General features: G+C 29.2%; 1 protein-coding gene across 1 annotated transcript in view; it reads left to right on the top strand.

The window, feature by feature from the left end:
* Positions 1 to 16915, top strand: part of LOC139985335 (proton-coupled amino acid transporter-like protein acs) — a 41186-nt gene that overhangs the window by 7287 nt on the left and 16984 nt on the right. Inside the window, exons 2-5 of the mRNA XM_071999710.1 lie at positions 11930 to 11976; positions 12251 to 12367; positions 13808 to 14080; positions 14929 to 15013. Coding sequence (XP_071855811.1) covers positions 11930 to 11976; positions 12251 to 12367; positions 13808 to 14080; positions 14929 to 15013 — 522 coding nt within the window. The remainder of the gene's footprint in view (positions 1 to 11929; positions 11977 to 12250; positions 12368 to 13807; positions 14081 to 14928; positions 15014 to 16915) is intronic.

Below are 16915 nucleotides of genomic sequence, written 5' to 3'. Positions count from 1 at the left end.
AAATTGAAAAATTTAGTAGTTTAGCGATGGCGTCATAAGCCATTATTTTGCTATCTTTCTATCTTGAAAAGGTAATTGGCAATTGATTGTGCATACAATATCAATATACATATACGTCAATACTCTTTAAGGGTAATTACAATACTTAAAGTAATTAACACATAGGCGAGCCTTATTCAGCAATACAGGGATTAGTTTATATTTTAGATTATATGTTTTAGAATTGAATAGACCATTAAAAAATTTTTCAATCGCTTTAACAACTGATTACTGTGATTAACGTATCTATAAATCAATAGGGATTATTTCATTTCATTCTAGATAATAATTCGTAGAATTGAAAAATACTTGAGTTTTTTTTTAAATAGTAAAGGAATCGATAGATGTAGAGTTTCTGAGGTTTATTATTCTATATAATTCTCAATGTTAAATTGAATATAATATTTAATTTTAAAGGATAGAATTTTGTAAACTCCAAGTTTAAACGTTTCTTAGAATTCATTAGAGAACATTTCTATTTAACATTCGATATTGAATTAAATAAAAGTATTCAATTTCAAAGACTAGAATTTACAAAATCTACGTTCAATACTAAATTCCAGAGAAAATTGTTCGGCCCACTAACATACGTATAGATACTAAACGAAATAGCGAATACCAAAGGAAGTAGAATTGCCCAGAATAGTACAGACGCACAACTTCAATAATCTACATATGTGCAAAAATGTAATACGTAGAAAACGATGTTCTACATTGCAAATTCAAGCAATTTTTTTAAGTTGCATAAAAAAAAGAAACAAAGTGATTCACTCAATGATAAGATATTTAAATTGTTTTAGAAGAAATATTCATTATCGCACAAAGCTATTACAGCAATTTATGTTAAGAAACGTACGCTTTATTTTTGTAAACAAGGATATGTTCTCTGTAAAAAAACACAGAAGTCGGTTCTATTATTTATTCGTAGAATTCATATACAATACAAGCCTAAATGTAAAATTGTATGGAGCAGCGTGATTGGGGTAACGAGATTTCCGGTCGACTCTGTGTCCCACCGATTAGTCGGTACTAAATTGCTGGATATCCTCATCCCGCATTTCTCGCTAATCTTCTTAAAAACTGGCAAAACGTGTCAGTTTCAACACGATATCCTACGCGCCATAACGATGCGAGGCCTGTCTTTGGCACGAGATGGATTACTTCGAGATAGGTTGATAATTTGCGAATATCTTTCGATCGTGATTTAATTCGATAGATGAGGGACTCTATTTTCTATGGAATTTTTTACAGAATTCTTGAATCAGATTGATCATCAGCTCTGATATTTAAACGTCCTGTAGATGTATATCATCACACCATTGTATTAGTTTATTAGAACTTTTATCTTCGAATTTCTGTTGACGCTTGAATGGAACAAACATTCATATTTTCTTTTCTTTTCGTTAGATATTTTTTCGCATTATTCTTTTTCAACATTATTCTTTAAAATTTATTTAGAAATTTTTTATTATTTATTCTCCCTCTCTGTGATAAATAAATTAAATCTATAGTGGTAATTCGTTTGCGCTTTGAGAATGAATAATAAAATTAAGAGATTTACAAGCAGAATGGCTTTTGACACATTCGTGTAATGAGAGGCGAATTAAAACGACATTATTGATAATTGAATTACAAATTACGTAAGTAATATTCCACATACACGACAAATGTTTATTAATATTAAATACAGAAACGAACGACCAATATTTGCGTGTTAATGTTTATTTCAAAATTATCTTAATTAATTGCATAATTCGAATCATTTCAAATTAGGAATGATCGTTTCCCTTGAAATACGATAATTAATTAAAAAGCAGCTTGAATATAGTGCCGAGAATCTTGTATTAGCTTATATATTAGAATAATTAATAATTTGTACTTTGTTCCTTGATATTTTTGATTATTACAATTGTAATCATTACAGATTTTCATTTCCTAATCTTTAATAACCAGATTTTCGATCGATCGATATATCAAATCCCCTACCCCAGTTCTTTCTTATCCAAGAATTAATTATTTCATCAAATTCATCAAAATCACTTGATTTCGATACCAGTAAATTAGATAACATCGAAATATCTTTATAACATACAAACAAAATGTTTAACATTGTTTCCATAGTTCTTAATTGTTTTATTATCGAACTTTTTACATTGCGAGAAAAATTGATTTTTTTATCAGTCGTTAAGAGTAGGAACACATTTTCTAGATATTTTTATAAAGAAACAAAGTAGAAATTCATGTTTGTATGAGCAACGTTTTATCTAAAGAAATGCAGCATTTAATTATTATATTAATTTATATTCTGTTTTCCTTCTTCGTATATACTATATCGTATTGCAATTTTACTTACTGTACTACTCTAATGGAAATATGAAGTTGTATAAATATCCTCGATCTATTAATTATGATATCGCTATTTATATACAATTAATATATTTATGAACACAAATAAAGAAATAGAATCTAAATAGAAAACTTGTTTCACCTGCTGAATATTATAACGTGCATTTTACTCTGCATATTTTATATATTTTTTGTCGTATCACGTGTATTTTATAAATTTGTACACCTTGAGATTTTTTATAAATACTATTAATTGCAACTTATCGGAAGCTATAATGTTAATTCTACGCAATATCAAGCGTAAAACAGTGAGAAGGAATATCACGCTGTAAATTCGATTTTTCACGCAATCAGACTTTGTTTCTGTTAGGAAATAGATTATAAAATTGAGCGTAATCCAGTTAACAATAGCTGCTTAAAGCAACGAGACGAGAAAGCTTATTTCAACTTGAGACTTGTTTCAACAGAATGATAATGGCGACGCAGCTTTCGATGACTTTAAACGAAACAAGCAGCCATCAAAGGCTTAAGCGATTCGTTTATTCACTAACTCGCGTTAATTGCCGGCTGTCAAATGAAAAGAAAGATCGATGCAAGTTTAATGAAATTCTTAATTCCGGTCGAATATGACGATAACGTGGCTTCATCGATCCAGTTTCATTCGTTTACTTTGATTAAACTCTTTTTAATTACCGGTTGGAACGTAGATTATTTTGTAAACGATCTTTATCGTGCAATTAGGAGGAACAAAAACTGTAGAAAAACATGTTCTACGTATTAGTTTTCGAATGTTTCATTTTATGGATATGATAATTTGGTGATGTGGGACAGTGAAACTATTGCTGGATGTTTAGTTATGTTTATTTACATTAAAGCTATTAAACTTTAATAAGTATGTTATAATTAATCAGAATTAATATATACATTTTTTTAATTATAACAATTATATATATTATATAACTAATTATAATAATATATATAACTATAATTATATATGTTATATAATTAATTATAATAATATATATATATATGTGATTACAATTTTATTTCAATGAAAGTAAACATTATTGTTATCAAAAATATGTATGTTATATATTTATGTAGTATTATATAATTATAAGATTATAATACGTTATACATAATAATAGTGATATTTCAAGTGGCAAATATCATTTTATTTTTATGAAAAATTAGCTAATGAGATGCTATCAGCAAAACCACCAGAAAGACATAAAATTCAATTAAGAATGAGAGTATCTCAAACCAATATGTTAAGTTTCATTTTATGGATATGATAATTTGATGATGTGGGACAGTGAAACTATTGCTGAATGTTTAGTTATGTTTATTTACATTAAAGCTATTAAACTTTAATAAGTATGTTATAATTAATCAGTATTAATATATATATTTTTTAATTATAACAATTATATATATTATATAACTAATTATAATAATATATATAACTATAATTATATATGTTATATAATTAATTATAATAATATATATATATATATATGTGATTACAATTTTATTTCAATGAAAGTAAACGTTATTGTAATCAAAAATATGTATTTTATATAGTTATGTAATATTATATAATTATAAGATTATAATACGTTATACATAATAATAGTGATATTTCAAGTGGCAAATATCATTTAATTTTTACGAAAAATTAGCTAATGAGATGCTATCAGCAAAACCAGCAGAAAGACATAAAATTCAATTAAGAATAAGAGTATCTCAAACAAATATGTTAAAATTCTTTGTTTAGTGACCAGTATCTTTCCTTATCAGGATAATACCGATTAACTATTAATCAAATAATAATATCTTATCGACATCTTATACATCAGCATGTTATGTTGGTACAAACACAAAAACATGATGTACTTCTATGTAAGTATATCACAAAATTTTTGCGAAAAAAAAAAAAGAAGAAAGAAAAACACCTTCGAGCAATTTTGAAGTTACAATCTTTTTATTTACAGATTTTAAAGACAAATTGTTTTAAGAGTTTAGTCGAGTAGTATGTTTATTGAAGTAATAACATCCTACTTCTCCGATTCGACAGGGTAAATTGTTGTTAAGCAATTTACGTTCTCTGGATTATTCACGTGTCATTTGTGTCATCAAAAGATTTTTAATGTTTCCTCGATACTTCCTCCTTCTTTCCTTCTTTCTTTGCTTTATTAAATATTCTTGTAATCAGCATGTAATTTCAATGAATCAGACGTATATCACTTTGACAGCTGCAATTAATTTTAAACGGACTCACGTAGGTTATTCGTGTTTCATGGGACGATTCACTGTTTTTCTGATCGTCGTCAGACAAATGGATAAGTTATTGTTTGATATAAATTTATATGGTATAATAATTTGACGGTTACAAAATATTCTATCGAATTTTTCAAATGTTTAAATATTGATATTTTCTTTGTTTATTTCGATATTTTAATTATATTACAGTTTTATCTCTATTTATTTATATCTTCAACTACAGGCTTCTCTTTAATTTTATTTCCTTTAATGTAGTCACATACGTACAGGTCTATCTCTTTCTTTTGATTTAATCAGTAAATCAACGTATGTACCAAAATATCATTCAAATTCCCAAAAACGAACTACTGTAGTTAAATTTGAATAATCTTCGTAAAAATATTGCGAACTCTTGATCGGTCTGGTCCAAATCTTAATTAATAAAAGTAGTGAGAAATAAACACTTATCCTCAGAAAACAAAGAAGAAAATTCCACACAGAAGAGGTGAAACATTTCCATTGTTCCTATTAAAAGTAGGTCAACGAATGGTAACAAAATGAATGGTAACAATAAATACTCAATCTACTTATCGTCAACAGATGAACGATGGTAACTTAATTCGTGCCATGTTCGTGGAAAACAGCTCTCAATGACGTTGAAATGTCATTGGAAATCGTTAATTGACAAAGCGTAACGCTAGTTACATTATGTATCGGGTAAAGCACCGATCAACTATATTAATACTTGTTTCATTCATTCTTCGTACGATTATTTAATGATATATCTGCATTATCTGCTTCCTCTTACAACACCATCGATTTATTCTTATGTCAGTTTAACGGTACCTTGAACAGTATCCGTCTCGAATTCTTTCGCGATGTCGGTATCGTCATTCGTGTCGGTATCGTCATTCATATCGACATCGATGAATGATCAGATCAGCGTGATCATGTTAATCAAATTCAGCTTCTGGTTTTCGTAGAAGCGACCATGAGAAAAGTCGATATGACGTGCAACAGCTCTGAGAAAGCTGTATAATTTGATTGGTCGTAAATAATCATATTTTTACAAGTATCTCGCGTATCTTTATTCGATCGCAGATATTTATGACGCTTGTAATTAATTTTGATTTGATTGTAAACGATTATCTTTTAATAATTAATATCTTTGTGCATTTCAGCTGGTTTTTAGTATTTCTTGAAACGTTATCGTTTCGGGAACATTCCTTCCATCAGAATATCAAATTATATTAATTTATTTAGCGACGAATTTATTAAAATAAGATATTCGTTGTGTTATTATATTTCTTGAAATTATACGTCGTACGAAGAATAGAATATTTATTCAGATTTTTATTCCTTGAGATTATATCTCATATAAAGGCTACAATATACGCTCGTTTTTATATTTATATATTTTTCATTTTTATATTACATTTATATCTTTTAAAATTACGCTTAATATAAAAATAGAATATTTGCATTATTACATCTTTCGAAATCATTTTTCATCAGCGCTTTATGAAGAACAGAATATTTATTCGGATTATTGTCTCTCTTCGGATCATCTTTAAATTAATACAAAATTTAGATGAAAGCATCATATATACTAGAAAAAGTACACTGTCGACCATAAGTATTAGCACACCTACTGAAATTTGATATAAATGACATTTTTCCCATTGCTTTTATTTTTTTTAGTTATTTTATTATAAATCTATTATTCCTATCGTATCATATGTGACTTCTAATATAAAACAAATAAAGTAAAATTTGTTAGAATTCTCCACTAAATACAACAGACAGGTATTTATGATCGGTATATATCAGAAGCTAAGAGAACGAGCTTGCTTTGTCAGCAAATCAGTGAATACAGACGTTCTTGGTCAGACACGTATAGCTATCTTTTGTGATTCCAGTGATGCGACAATATCTCCTATCTGACGTCCAAAGAATATCTATCTACGTAAGAAAAATTTGATTTTTCGTATCGTTAAAACGATCTAAGCTCTTGGTCTAATCTATAAAATATATCTTCCTTTTTTTAAAAAGAAGAATCATTGTGATTCTTCGGTGTAATAAAACTTTCTTCACAATTACATCTTATCGTTGAATCTCTTCAAATGTTTTTCATTGCAAAGTACTACTTCGGAATATTTTACGAGGAATTTTTTGATTTTTAAAACATATAAATATTTCAATATGATCTGTAAATATCGTATATCGGTATTATGTTAAATAAAAATAAAAGAATACAATATAAGATAGTAATATATGATAATGATGCAACGTATGCATTAAAATTGCATGAAAAGCATAAATCTTGTCAATTTGATTGATATCGTTTTAGTCAGATACAATGACGTTTCGTCATTCAGAGTAACTGTTTATCAAATATATATACATAATGAGCAATTATAGATAAATACCCACTTCAACTAAGTCAGTTGGAAATACCTGTATTAATTTAAATTTTTGAATACATAGTAATATATTTTTTATATATGTAATTTAATTGAATTCAGTGTTAAATTATATTTACATTAATTTTTATATTAATTCTTGTATTAATTTTAATTTAGTTTATATTAATCGATGAATTTGTCAGCAAATTATGAATTTCAAAATATTAATAATACCGATATCGAGTTAACTTACCGTTTCGAATGTTATGGATGTTATTAGTTATTAAGAGGATTACATGTAGTTTTCACTTCAGCGGAATTCATGCAAAGATTTCGATTGCACAACGAACAACAAGTAGGCAATCTATTATCGAGGAATCTGTTTTTATCTTAAGACTATAATCCTCTACTTACAGCGTCTAATTGTCTATTCGTCAATCAAAACTATGATGTAAAAAAGTAAGAAAAATCTTTATCTAACAAGCCGATTATTATCAATTAAATTACATTTTTTAATGAAAAATATCGGCGAAAGGTACGTCGGGTTTTCCTAAGATTGCGTAATATCGTTGTAGAGCTCTGTTGAAGATCATAATAAGTTTCAATAAGGTAGAAGTTTTAGAAAACATTACGGCAGTGGGAAATATCGGAGAATTGAAAGGTAATGAATAATAAAATGAAAAGTGAACGATATGGAAAAGAAGAAAAAAAGGAAAAAAAAAAAGATCAAGAGAATTAAAAAATTAGAAAATAAAAAGGTAAGTCCAGAGGAAAGCACATATCAAAATATCAATATAAAGAGATATAAAGATAGGAAAATTCTAAACAAATTAACGAGAAATTTAACATTTTAAATATTAAACAAGTAATTAACAAGATTGCAAATAAGCAAGTATACTTAAAAAAAAAAAGAAATATTAAGTATGAAAGCATACAAGAAAATATAAAAGAAGGAAAATTTTAAACAAGAAATTTATAAACTAAAATATTAAAAAATATAGGGGAAACAAACAAACAACAACTTGAGACGAGGTGAAATTAAGAAAAATCTATTATTGATAGTGGGAAGGTATTATAGGTATTATTGATTGTTTGCAGGAATATCTTGTTGTTTTCTTTACCGGATAAGCGATAACGGGCAGTGATGTCATGATCGTTTAGGATCGGGGACCATCGAGCAATCGATGTAAATGGAAATTTCCACTAGGAAGTTCGCGAAATGTGGCCATCTGCGAAACTCGGAAATATTTATTGGTACGAGTTCGCGGTACCCTTTTGATCATTTCGATCATGCTTACGTTACACAACACGATTATGCATTTGCAAACGTACAGTATCGTGCAAGAATTTTAAACAATGCAATGACACTACTTAGAATTAATTTTACTTTGTTTCAACTTCTTGCTTGCCTGATCTTCCTTATATTTTCTAATATTTCTAAACATTTATTAGTTTTTACGTTCCTTTTCTAATTTTTGTAGAATTTTTCTTCTTTGTGTCCTTTGATATTAATTGTTCCTTAGATTCGTTTTTCTATTTTCTACTTTGTTAATCTTCTTTATCATTTCTCTAGTCTTTCAAATATTAAGAGGTCTTGCCAATTTCTATGAAACTTCTCATTTGATGTTTGATACTTGCCTTTCTTTAGACTTACCTTTTTATTTTCCTTATTTTTACAATTTTCTTTATTATTTCTCTTCTATTTGCAAAATTGGATGCTAACAATATTTGTTAATTCAAGTAACAATATTACAAGCTATAACGATCCATCTACTTCCTTTGAAGTTATAAAATGAAATTAATTCTTTGATAATGACAGAACATTTTATATAGTACATATATGTAAGTATATAGTTTTACATAATTAATTTAGCAGGTATTTTCAATTTCTATATGTTTACAGAAATAAATCTGGATTTTCATTTTTTTTCAATTTTTTATAGCAAATAAAATTATTATGAATGTTATATACAATGAAGTGCAAAAAAATGTTTAAAGTATAAGTAGACAGTAATAAGACAAAATACACTGTAGTTAAAAAAAGAAGAGATACAATCGACACGAACAATTAAATTATTTAACAATTTAACAATTTAATTATATCAATACAATAAGAAATGTTCAGTGCATTGAAGTTAGTATTAGTATAGTGTATTTATTATAATATGAATTTTAAACTTTCTTTTTTATTTTAAAAGAATTTTAAACCGTATGATTTAAATGTTTTGCATATTAGCGTATGTCGTCATACTATCAAGAAGGACAATCAAGAATCCTGATCTGATATGAAGAACTATTTTCTGTGATTCATCAAAGATGGCAGATGATCTTGGTCGATGTCAGTAACGCCGTTTAATTCTATCTATATAACCTTCTTTCATAATAGATCATTCTTGAAGTCAACCATCACTCGGTTGAGACATTATTCGACACGTACAATGAGTAACCTTGAACAGCAATAATTTGCATAGTACGATTAGGTCCGAGTCGAAGATATCTGTCGAAGGCTCTTCTCGAAATTTTTCGATTATTATAATTTCTTAATAACTTAAAAAAGATGAAACAATACATTATTATTATATTGTTTATTGTTATAGCGTTATATTATTATTATTATAAAATGATAAAAATGTAAAATATTCTGTCAATAATGTAATACGTGATTTTTTAAAAAATAACTTCGTGGTTTCTTAAATTTATTGAAATTTTTCAGTAATTCCTTTTTGTTAATAATTTTTAACGAAACAATATTCTACTATAAAATAATCATAGCATAAAATTGTCTAATAATAATCGTAACATGGCTTTTTAATGCCTTCGAAATTTTTCAATAATCTTCATTTCTTAAATTTCTTTAAATTTCAAACTTACAATAATAAATTGTCAATTTTCTGTTGCACAGAAATTTTTCTAACTAATCTAATTCTTGACTAATATGTCGATTAGGAACAAAAAGGAAGCAGTGACATAATACTGTTAGATGTCGATTATGGATTAGTATTGTGAGAAACATACAGATTTCAATGTGTCATGTTTTTTTTCCAATATACGTATGGAGTATCGTTTAGGGCTTAGATAATGGAAAGTTTGTAGATCTTTTGTAATCGTATAATATTATTTCGTCCTCTTTTTTTATCTATTTTCACCTAATTTTCTACATTCTCTTATTTCTCTTGTTGCGTTTTCTATCCGAGATGTATCAGGCGATGGAATAATTTCTGGAGTATTTGTTCCATAATTTCGAATGTTTTTCGACGGTCTGGAACATCGACACTACCTTGAAAATGACTTTGTTGACTTTTCCAAGTAACCACCGCAGTGAATCAAATTAACATATTGATATAACATTTTTTCCAAATAATAACTTTGGCGATAAGAATTTTACTTCTCGCTCGGGCAATAATTAATCGTTTCAACAATGAACTTTATTATTTTCTTTTTTCGTTATTCTGTTTCGTAAGGTTCGAACTCAGGTGAAAAAAGAAGGACAGATTCTTCAAAGAAAAACTTCTGTGCGAAGATGTAATTTTAGAGCGTAAGAATGTCCCTGTAAAATTGTATAGTACAACTAAAAAATAACAAAGTTACAGCAATGTATCTAATTGGAATTTTGAAACTCGATCAACAGAATATTTTTGGATCGTAAATTGTCCTCCAAATCATCGAGCAACGTCTCTCTCGATTTTCGAATTCGCTCGAACAATTGCAAACGTCAACGTATTATGTCACTCGCAATTCCGATAAAATCAAGTTTATTCCTCGTAAACGTGCAAGATATTATTTTCACGAGAAAAGAAAAAGAGAGATATCATCGTACGACTCATCGGGTGTTCGACGAAGGCAGACTAAACACAAAATTATGCACATTTGATATGCTCATTATCGAAGAATATTGAGGTTGATCGATTTGTAATGTATGAAAGTCACGTTTGTCGTTTCGTGCAATCGTTATTCATCGCGATGGGCCGTGAATTACGAAACGACGAAGATTCTCATAAAAATCTACGTGAATCCGTGTTCGGATTGTAAACACCGGAAAGCGACGTTTTCTGATTCCTATCGACGAGATGTAATCCTCGTTGACAGCACATTTGTTTCGTTGTGGCCAGTTGCATGATCAGATAATTTGTTGGTAATCGTAGAGGTGTTATTTATACAGGGTGTGGCATGTAATTGGAATCGCTTCGATTACTGTGCAAATAACGATGTTAACGAAAAATATTTCAAAACAGAAAAGTTAAATGGTTTCCAGAGAAACATAGTTTATTGCGATTAGCTTTTTTATAGGAGGATGCACAGAGGATATACGAAGATCAGGATTGTCTCTTTAAAACATACTTGTTTTCTTATATATAGATTCTCCGAGATATTCTATGTCAAGTAAAATCAATAATTTGTGCAATTTTTATACGAAACATCTCGCTTTCTAAATTAAAATTTTCTAGCGTAAAATATTTCGAAGAATATTTAAAAAGATTAAAAAAAAAAAAAAAGGATTTGATGTTCGTATGTTCTCTATGCATCCTCCTTAAAAAAAAGCAAATTACATCAAATTAAAATTATCATTTACGCAGTAATCGTTCCAGTATGTGCGCCACATTGTATGTGAGAGCAGTGGCTACAAAAAGTATTCACACGCCATTGTATTTATTGCAGCATTCATATAGTTAATTATGTTAAATTATACGTATTTAATAGTAACTATGTATGTATGTACTTTTATATGATTACAAAGGCTTGATACTACGAAAGCGAAATTACAGGATCTGATAGAAAGGCACTTTTTAATTTTCTACGTTAACATTATTCACATAAATATTAATCATAATAATTCGCCATAGAATCTATACTTAATGCATAATTTCTTTGTGTTTCAGGATGCTTTGGATACCAAAAAATGGTCATCCAAGAACAACCAAAATGGGTATGTTCACGATATTATTACTAAATAACATTTACTTTCGAATTCAAATAGACAGATAAAATAATCAAAAAATGTCGATCTTCTAATTACAGAACGTATCAGTGATTAAAATACTGATTCTAAAGAACGTTAAATATTAAAAAGAACTGTTAATCGTAGAAAATATTGTACGCTAGAAGGAAATATTAATGACAAATAGACTGCAAAATTTTCATGTAAATTCATACTTTGTAAAGTCAATTCAATTTGATTCAATTAGTCTCGTTAATTCTAGTTACGACCACAAGTCCAACATCTATGTAATGGAGCTTGAGGAGAAGAAGAAAAGCGTGCAGGAGTACGAAGAGGACTACGATCCTTACGATCACAGAAATGTTACCCACCCAACTACGTAAGTATCTGTTAATTTCCCTCCTTTTTATCCATTTATTTACCCATACACTTTATTCGTTTACGTTCTATCTCATTTTCTTCTTCTGTTCATTCTATACAGGGTGTCTTGCAGCATGTCGGGGAACCGATGGATTCTGCACGCGAAAACAATAAAAAACGTTCATATAAACATGTGCCCTATTTAACCTCGCGAATTATAGTGAATTTTATATTGGAATAATTCTATCGAAAGACGACAGTAGTTACATTAATTTTACCTTTCTATTCATAAAAGGATCTCTAGAAAATTCCTGCAATAAAAAGAAGAAACGGAGAGAGTAAGATGATAAAGAAACGTCTCTAGTCTTGTGCTCGGATACAAAGAGGTCAATTTGAACACATCTTGTGAAGATATGCAAATGTAGTTCGTTCAAGAGGAAACTCGTTATAACTGGAAAACAAAGTCGAATATGTTTATATGAACTGATTTTATTGTCGATTTTATTGATTTTATTGACACCTTGTATTTCTTTCTTCTTCCTTTTTAATATTATTATTTCATTTAATTTCAACCTCACAGCCTGGAAATGGAATCGACTTTACAACATTTTTCCAAACTCACGCTTTCTTCGTCTCTCTTGCGAATGTTTAACACATTCATAAAACTAGATTTATTCTTGTACTTCTTCTTTCCAATAAATTCACGCAAATCGAACTTGATCAGCATGGATAGATTGGTTATAAGAAAGAAGAGGAAATAGAGGAGAGGAAAAATGTAAGTCGATATCGTTCGGTAGATTAACGCAATCACCTGCATTTGCATAATGTCGAACGCGGTGCGCATTCGAAACGACGACGTTTCGTTTATTCTGACCGCGTTTCTCTGGATACAAATTACGCGGTAATTTATTGCGGCGATTAGTCACGAAACGGAAGAATAAGATTGCCCTCGGAGAAATAACTTGGAAACGCTGACACGCGTGGAAAAAGGTCGATGACGTTTTGTCTTGGAACCTAAGTTCCTGGAAAGTTATAGTTATATCTAATCTAATCTGGTTCTATTCGGGTTTAACGTAATTAAGACGGTACATTTTTAAATACTAATAAAATATGTCAATTATTTCTATGGATAATTTGCAGCACTGTGTTGAGCAATTGAAATTTAATTTTACCCATCTTCTTCGTTTTATGAATTATCAATTAATAAATTTTTCTTCATATCTGCGTTCATCCTATTAACGAGACAGTACAAAGTTTTCTCTTCTTTCATTTTCTATCTAAGATCTTTTATCTTTTTCTATTAGAAATTTCTTTCTTTCTTTAAGATTACCTTATTATTTTATTTTATTATTATTTTATTAATGGTTTTATTCTTGAAAACCATTCACGAAAAAATAATAATTTCTCCTTTGCTGTTAATTTTCGTGAAAATAACTGAAAAGGATATTCAATATTTTAGGAGCTGGGAGACGTTGCTACATCTGCTGAAAGGCAGCTTGGGTACGGGAATCCTTGCTATGCCAAAGGCTTTCTACCATTCTGGATACGGTATTGGTATAGTGGCAACAATAATTATAGGTCTATTCTGTACTTATTGTATGCGGATTCTTGTCAGTTGTGAGTACGAGCTTTGCAAGAGGAAGAGGGTAGCTTCGTTAAGTTATCCTGCTACAGCGGAAGCTGCGTTGTTGGAAGGCCCTGCTCCGTTTAGGCGGTTTGCTAAGGCTTCTACGTGAGTATTTACGCAGAATTTTCATTTTTAATCAAATACTTACTTTTTATTTCATAAATAGCTTAGAATTTAATTTTCGAGAGATTTTAAACGTTATTTTAGAAATTATTCGTCAATAGATAGAGATTGTGTTATAAAACATATTAACGTATGATATTAAATATTATATTTAATTCGTTAACTATATTAAGAAAGTTTTAGTAAGTTAGATGATATTAAAAACACTAAAGTTAAAGCTTGACTTTTCACAGAAAGCACATCTCTAATTAACGACTGTATAAAATAATTTTCATATAAAATAGTTATTTGATGGTCGAATAAATACACGAATAAGTTCTTAATATGGCAAATTTAGATTTACGTTAATAGTTAAAGCATCTTAGTAATTAATAAAGCTAAATAAAAGGAATTTGTGATACGATTCTTAGAATTACTAGCGAACTTTTAACAATTGAACAGATCTATATAATGAAATTCTGTAAATAAAAAATTAAAAATATTTTGGTATAGATCTAATTATATAAATATGTAGGATTTCCAATTTGCCTTACATTATATTTTATTTTATTATGCGAATGACTGAATATTTATTCGTATTTAAATAATTAGTTTATAATTGTAATTATTATAATAATATGTTATAATATGAAAACACGATATTATTATACTGGGAATTATTTCACTATTAACCAAATATCAAAATTGTATTAAGTGTGTCAAGATCATGTAGATAACAAAAATAACTAAAGAGTTGCGTTTGCGTGCGCGTAAGCGTGCAATCGAGATTATCGCATATACAATGAGAACCTTGCGGAAATTTCAACGCAGATAAATCCTTTGTTTTGCAGTCACACGATAAACGCATTCCTTATGGTATATCAATTGGGAACTTGCTGCGTCTATACTGTATTCATCGCCACGAATTTGCAACTGGTTAGTACAATTATTAATTAATCGTACGCAAAATCCATACGCAATAGAATTAAAATCATTCACAGAATCATACAGCGATCTTCCTCATAAAAATTCGAATTTTCAAATGGTACTTGAACAAAACTCAAAAACTCCAACTTTTTAAAAGGAACCATCGACTATTGTCATCTTCTTCGACTGGCAGCTTTTAAAATTTCTTACGAAATCGTTGGATATGTTCCAATTTATAAAATCTTGAACAAGCATCCTTAGCACAGCTACAAATGTTTATATATCTTCCCTAAAAAAATCAACACTAAAAGAATATAAACCTCACTTATTGTTAAATAAATAAATAAATATTTTCAAGAACAAAGAAATGGAGAAGAAGGAAGGAAACGAAAAATAAATATGTAATTCAGTTAAGTCCTAATCTCAAACAAGGTTCGGCTAAAATCGATTAAATCTAATTCGATTTTGATTAAAGTTCACTAAACCCGATTTAAATATCAAATTGGAATATTTAGATTGAGGAAATTTAGATGTAATTAATAGCAGTCAATTTTAATTATGACTTAGCTAATGTTAGCTATATTTAATCAGAGTGCATGTGAAATTAACTATACTCAATTTAAAACTCAAATCAAATTCAACTAAAGTCAATTATGGTTCAATAAGAGTTAATTAAACCCAGTTCAATTAAATCCGATTAGATTTCAGTAAAACCTAATTAAACCCAACTTAACTAAACCCAACCTGAATTCAGGTAGTGTCAATTAAACCTAAATAAACTTCAGTGAAATTTAATCGAACGCAACTTAACTAAATTTAATCTGGACTTACGAGACGTCAACCAAATCCAAGTCAAATCTAATCAGATTCTACCTAAATCCCACTAAAGTCAAATAGAATGCACCCAAATTTAACTAAGTTCATTGAGAATTCAGCTAAAGTCCCCTAAACCTAGTTAGTGTCACTGCTAACTAATACTAATGCCAACTGAACTCAATTAGAATTTTTTAAAATTCAGTTAAACTTAATCAACATCGATCTACCGTTAATCAAACCCAATTCCATGAAACCTACTCAAACTTTGCCTAAAACTAATTACATCCACTCAAAATGTAGCCAAATTTAACGTAACCCTAAGCACAGCTATCTACACAAAACCAACCGCACGTACTCTCAATCCAATTAGAATCTTTATAAATTCGATTAAACTGAATAAAAGTCCACCTAATGTTAATTAAACCTAATTCAAATCTACTCCAACTTCGTTGTAACTAATTAAGTCCATCCAGCTGAATTTAACGTAACTCTAAACCCAGCTCTCATCACCAATCTAATCGCGAGAACTCTCAATCCAATCACAATGTTCTTAAATCCAACCGAACATAATAAAAATCCACCTAACATGGATTAAACGTCAATTCCGTTAAACCGCACAATTCTAATCGGCGTCCAATTAATGCCAGGTAAAATCAATTAGACTTTTCTTCGACTCGAATCTAATCAAAATCCATGTAACGTTGACAAAATCCCATTACCATTAAATTCCATCTAAAACTAATTATATTCAGCCAGAACCCAGCTAAATTTAACGTAACTCTAAACTCAGCTTTCCAAACAAAACTAACCGCGAGAACTCTCAATCTAGTTCCCCTACCAACTGACCAAATGACATCACCTGTTTCGTTGCCACTATTCTCTATCATTCTGAGCAACGTCGGCACAACGGTGACTCACGAGATTTCGCTACTCTCGTTAAACTCGCGCTGATCCAGCTTTTACCGCGAGGAATCCCGTTCTCGAGCGGCGCGACTAGAACCGTGTACGCGATGTGTAGGCAGAGAAAAAGAAGCATGTAGGTCAGGGAAACACGCCGCGAGGAATAAACGATTAGACGGTCGACGCGTCGCGTCG

Source organism: Bombus fervidus, chromosome 3 (assembly GCF_041682495.2).
Source record: "Bombus fervidus isolate BK054 chromosome 3, iyBomFerv1, whole genome shotgun sequence".
NCBI classification, from domain to species: domain Eukaryota; kingdom Metazoa; phylum Arthropoda; class Insecta; order Hymenoptera; family Apidae; genus Bombus; species Bombus fervidus.
This window is presented reverse-complemented; position numbering and strand designations above follow the sequence as displayed.